The sequence below is a fragment of the Cariama cristata genome, unplaced genomic scaffold (genome assembly GCF_000690535.1).
Source record: "Cariama cristata isolate BGI_N322 unplaced genomic scaffold, ASM69053v1 scaffold6726, whole genome shotgun sequence".
Classification (NCBI taxonomy): domain Eukaryota; kingdom Metazoa; phylum Chordata; class Aves; order Cariamiformes; family Cariamidae; genus Cariama; species Cariama cristata.
The window spans coordinates 47662-53661 of NW_009623759.1; the positions used below are offsets into that span (position 1 = coordinate 47662).

The 6000-nt window shown below is 37.9% G+C and overlaps 1 protein-coding gene across 1 annotated transcript in view; it reads right to left on the reverse strand.

Moving 5' to 3' along the window:
* Positions 1-5606, reverse strand: part of LOC104163769 (DNA primase large subunit-like) — a gene marked incomplete at both ends in the record, with an annotated part of 51975 nt that extends 46369 nt beyond the window's left edge. Inside the window, 2 exons of the mRNA XM_009702883.1 lie at positions 4529-4666; positions 5511-5606. Coding sequence (XP_009701185.1) covers positions 4529-4666; positions 5511-5606 — 234 coding nt within the window. The remainder of the gene's footprint in view (positions 1-4528; positions 4667-5510) is intronic.
* Between the last annotated feature and the right edge of the window lie 394 nt (positions 5607-6000).

The window sequence follows — 6000 nt, forward strand, 5'->3', positions numbered from 1 at the left end:
TTCTGCATCACTGCTTGAAAACATAGGTGTTTTCAGAAGAAAATGTTTTGCAGGTGGTGTTATGTATACTGATACTTTTCCCAAATTGGGAGGGTTTTTGAACATATAGCATGAATCAACCAAAATAGTGTATTTGACTAATACCTAATTTTAAAAGACAAATCATTACAAATATTAGTAAAGCTGGAAGCAACTTACTTGATCCATATTTCTAACAATTTTGAAGATTAGATCCCAAACAGAGAAAGCAATAAAAAAAAAATACATAAAAATTAGAAAACACCAGTGAGGTCTTCTTTTTGTGCTAAGTCCTCAAAATCCAATAATTTGATTTGTAGAGATTTTATCAGATTATACAAGATGATACTGCAAAGTAAAAAAGTGTAGGCATTAAATTAAGAAGAAACACACGCTATCAAGATTGTACATATTAACACTGGAATCTTGATTTCTTATGGTACTATTTTGTGTTATTTTCAGTTAATAGTTTAATTTGCAGATGGTTAGATCCTATATGATGTTCTGACAAAGTATTTTCACAAAAACAACTTTTTGCAGTAGAGTTATAATTCATAGGCCAGCCAAGTTATTACTTCAACTGCTAGGCTCAAGATGGAGGAAAAAGGGGCTGGATTTAAATACAAGTATGACAAATCTACTGAAAAAATGCCATTAGACTATGAATGGAAAGTTCAGTTATACTATCATCAATAATTATAAGTCTCTGTAAAATAAAATCTTCAAACTCACAATAAAAGCACTCATGCTACACACAAATATTTACACATTTTCAACCATTTGTTTATAGCTTTAAAATCTAATGTTCAACAAGCACTAGAACTTTTCCGAACCATAACATTCCCTAAGATAAGAATGATGTAATGATTCAATCTAGTTGATGCAAACACTAATGGAAGCATCCCAGTCAAGAGTCAGGTTTTTCAGTATCTATTATCTCCACCTCCATAATTTATTCAAGAGCTATTTCAGAGGAGGAGCCCAGGAAACACAGAAGCTAACACGACTGCATGAGTCAGAACCAGAGTGCTGAACCTCCTTTCCTCCAGTATCCAACCTCAGCAGATCCAAGCCTCAAGACCAAAAATGAAAAGGACAAGGTTATGCCACCACAATCTAAGGGTCAAACTCCCACCCAGCTGTGGATAAAGACAGGGAGATTGTTTACCAATTACCACTGCAAGCAAAACAGACTTGACCTGGGGAAAATTAATGTAATTTACTGACAGCTAAACCAGACTCAGGTAGCAAGAAACAGAGGCAAACATTAAAACAATGCCTTTCCTCCCCTCTCTGCCAAGCCAAATGATACCAAAGGGTTAAAGAATTCAGCTAAATTAACAGAAAAACAGGCACATTGTTTAGCCTGGCATCTCAAGGTTGGGAAACATCAAGAAAAAGAACAAACGATAGAAGAAGAGACACTGTTATCTAAGTCAGTAGGTAAGAATGTGGAGAGAGGCCTCTGAGAGAGGAAGTCCTAGACATGAAGGGAACCAAGTTGATAACACGTTACAACCCACAGACATAAACAATAAAGTAACTGAAAACAGGACAGAGGTAATTGTAGTAGTGGGAGATCACAACCTCCAACTCAAATGACCCCCTCGAAAGAGGGCAAAACCCTGCTTGGGGAGCATGCGTAGTTAATAGAGAGACTTCATTAGTACTTACTGAGGATGCGTACTAATTTACATTAAAAGCGAGAAACTTACAACCAATCTTAAGTGTGAATAACAAACTTTGCTCCTTCACTCCAGACTCCCCCACCTCCCACCTGAGCAGCACTGGGGCAGTGGGTAAGGGCAAGGGCAGCTATGGTTGGTCCCTAACAGCTCCCCTCTGCAGTTCCTGCCTGCAGACATATTTCCATTGCTCTGGCATGAGCTCTCTCCTGTTGCTTGCAGTCCTTCAGGGGGCAGGGGGGCGGCGGGGCAGAATGTGTTTCTGCCTGGGCTCTCCACAGGCTACAGTTCCTTCAGGAACTATCCACCTGCTCCGGCATGGGGTCCTCACCGGTGCCATGAACACCTGCTCCAGCATCATGGAACTGCTCCCCTGATCTTATTGTTCCCTCTGCTGCTTCTCACTCGTTTCGGTTTCCTCCTCCTGTCTCCGTCAGGTGTTTCGCCCTTTTTTAAATATATTTCCCCCAAGGTGCCACCACCTTAGCTGTAGGGCTGGGCCATGCCCTGCGGGGGTCGGTTGGAGCTGGCTGGAACCAGCTGTGTCCGGCACAGGGCAGCCCCAGCCTCTCCTCACAGAGGCCGCCCCTGCCAGCACCTGGGCACCTGCGCCCAGAACACAGATTTAGTCAAGACTACTAGTGTTATTTTAATAATAAAAAGAGCATTTTACGTACTCAACCTAAAACCATAACGTCTATATAAAGGATTTTCTGATCAATCACACAGGAAGAGTATTTGAATCAGACACAGAGTACTAAATGGTACTACGAGAAAAGTAGTTCAAAAAACCTAAACATATCTTCAGAAATTAGAGGGAAGCTCACACTGAAGGCTGCAACACTTTCAGCAGGTGGGAGACATTCTGCACCTCTACGCCCGTTGCAGTTAACCACACAGGGCAGGAACTGTGGAGGCAAACTGCTGTCCAACGCAAACTCCTGCTCAAACAAGTCTGACAACTGCTAATTGTCCTGGTTTGGCTAAAACAGCATTCTTTCTCCTTTCAGGAGTTTTTTCTTACAGTTCAGTTTCTTCTAAGTAACTGCACTTTCTGAAAGTACAGTTGCATGTTTTTCAGACACTGTCTGCTTTTCAGACTTGGTAACCCTTGATGTTTATAGTTGCTGCTGAAGTATCAGTAGGATTGCTATGCAGAAAGGCCCACGTTTATACTTATCCCTATGAGAACCAAGGACACTGCTGGCCCTCTTCTGTTAAGCAAGTAAGAAGTCATAAAACAGTCACACCTGCGGAAGAGTGCGGATGTGACAGGTGACCAAAAACTGACCAACGAGGTATTCCATCCCATCCACATCATCCTCAGATCAAAACCCCACAACTTCAATCAGGAGCTTTGGAACAGGACAAAAATCACTAATCTTCTTTTATTCCTTACTCTGAAAACATATGTATTAGAACTAAAAACTAATGCAAACCTGAAACACTGCAGTAACTTAAAACATAGCAGTTCTGGAGAAGATGGTTTTCCAAGCTCATGATAGTGTTAAAATTTCTAAACTATGATTACAGAGGATAACATAAATAAGTATTTCTTTACTATAAAGCAGCTATTGGCTTTAACAAAGTAATCTGTGTTAAATGAATTATATACACTATAGCATGTGTTTGCTGCAGATTTTTCCTCAAACTGAAAAGTCAGGTAGCCTACTCATTACAGTTCCTACTGTTTTGCAGACCTCTCCTCAGCTACTCACACAGGCAAATTCCAGAAGTCCATGAAGCGTCTCAAAAGCATTTTAAATAGATGCAGATAACCTGCGTACTTAGCCACATTTCTCTAGAATGCATTCATTGTTTTTAAATCCCACACAAGTGTTACCAGCTTTCGGCAAGAACATTATGCATCAACTGAAATAAGGAGGTCTCTAGTTGCAGTTGTATTAAAGAGATCCAATGGAAATGTCCACATGAGTATCACAATTTTCACTGCACATTAAACAATTTCAGACTCCAGTTATATTCAAAATTTAAAAATTAGAAAATTAGCATACTGGCAGCTTCTTCAAGGAATGCATTTTTACTTTACACTGTTTGTTTACTAAACACTCATGGTCAGCCTTGATATTAAGGTGACATAGCAATATATGGCTTCAAAACATTTTTAAAAAGCAATCCAAACTGCCTTCATGTTATTCAATGTCGTATGTTCTGGGCCTAAAATTCTGTGCATTATACATGATCACCAACTTTTAAAGCCTGCAAAGAGTCTAATATTAAAAACTAGCAGTTCCTAAATTGATTACCGAATTACTAACAGAAGAACATTCACGTATAGCATTTACCATAGGTGTCCTAACTAGATTTGATACCTCAGACATTCATATAACGAAGACTTTACTTTTGCCTGACATGTTCTGACTTATCTTCATTTCAGTTCTCACTAACAAAAGAAAAAAAAAAAACAAACAACAACACACAAATCACTATTTTATTTGTTTCAACAAAAAACTGTTGTGAAATCTTGTGGGAGAAAAGATTGATACAAAGACTAAAAAACAGTTGTGTGTATGGGACTAACATTTTGAATGAAAAGTCATGTTACTCTCTATGTGCAAAACAATTTTAAAATCCTCTAGCAGAAATTTCTTTATAATGCACATCACATGCTAAATTCCATTTAAAATTAATGAACTCTCATCTTATAATGAACTATTTTTTTAGTGCTGCCAGCACTTTTGATAGGGTTTCTGGTATTCTCCAGATGGAAGCAGATAAATTTAAAAATCCAAAAAGCTGCTGTCCAAGAGTGTCACTAAAGAATGCAACAAAAGTTGTAAAAAATCAGACTTTCTCAGACTTACCGCCAGTGCTTTGGATAACTTTGTTCTATAGTTATTCAAAACAATCGCCCCAATTTCCGTAAGTGGCACATATGCAAAGCCATCTTTAATAAACACTTTTCTGGCTCTAAACAGGTCCACAGCATCTGCAAGTCCAACCTAAGAAAGAAGAAAAACTCATAATGTGGAACAGCAAAATAATTCACTAACAATGTTTACAACCCTAAGATTCAAGATGGACTAGTAAAGCTTCAGGTCATTCTCTGTCTTTTAGCAGAGCTCTATCCAGGCAAAATGGAAATATTTGGAAATTAAATGTTAACTTTGGAATAGGTGATCATTATTTTGGTGGAAAAACATTGTTTACTTACAGAAAGTCATGCAACTAGGCAAAATAAGCTACTTTAAAGTTTGTGATTATTAGGACAATTACATAGCTTTGCATCACTTATTGCTTTGTTATTTGAAAATGGACTTCTGTTGGCCTTCTGTTTCAGACATCTTGAAATATTTGATTCATGTAAGCTACATATAAAAGGTCTTGGAAGCGGATCTGGAAGCCAAGCAACTTTGCTCCAAAGAAGAATCAGTGGGCTACATTACATACTTCTCTCCCTTCGCTCTCTCGCAAAAAGAATTTCAGACTACACAATCAGACCAAATCTAGTTTCAGGCACAGATGTTTGAGAGTGTCTCCATCCCGAACAGCCTGTCAGCCAGGCAAGTTAAGTCATTTGTCTGGGAAATGTTAAAACTTAAGATTATTTTTGTGGAAAAAGACAGGGGATGGCAGAAGACATTCATGGTAGTTTAAAGCTCCCTTCATTCTCCCACTCCCTCTCTCTACCCTTCTACCTACATGAAGAAGAGTAACTCTCAATAGTCTGTTAATTTAGATACTTAGACTAACTGTTAGCAACAGTATAACTTAAAATTAGTAACTCTCAAGTTTAACTGAAAGAGAATGAATGCAAGTCTGTGGAACTTTGTGATTTCTACTTACCTTATAGAACATTAGTTCTTTTACTTTAGTCACACTGAAGCCAGGGGTTGACGCACACAGGTCATTTGCCAATTCATTTTTCAGGTCTTCACTAATCTAAAATTAAGAGCTTGTTTTAAAGCTGCTGAAATACTTTAGAATAAGGCTTTCTTTTTTTTTTTTTTTAATTACCTTGAATAAAAAGATTACTTAGTCCGTAAATATATCACTTTAGTTGACAAGGGAAAAGAATTACATATTCAGCAAGTGATCACTAATAATTAATTAAGCAGAACCCAGCAAAACTCTAGTAGTCAATAGTGTTAAATAACCTTCCTTCAGAATCAGCAGTGCAGATTTTAAAATATAGTAATTTAAAACGTTAACACAAGAACTACAGAACATGCTTTTTAAAAGTCAGTCTCTTCAAAATAACACTTGTGACAATCCCTGCTCATATCTAGATTTTCTGTAGGCATTAAAACAAAGCATGATGACTCAATAGCAATGA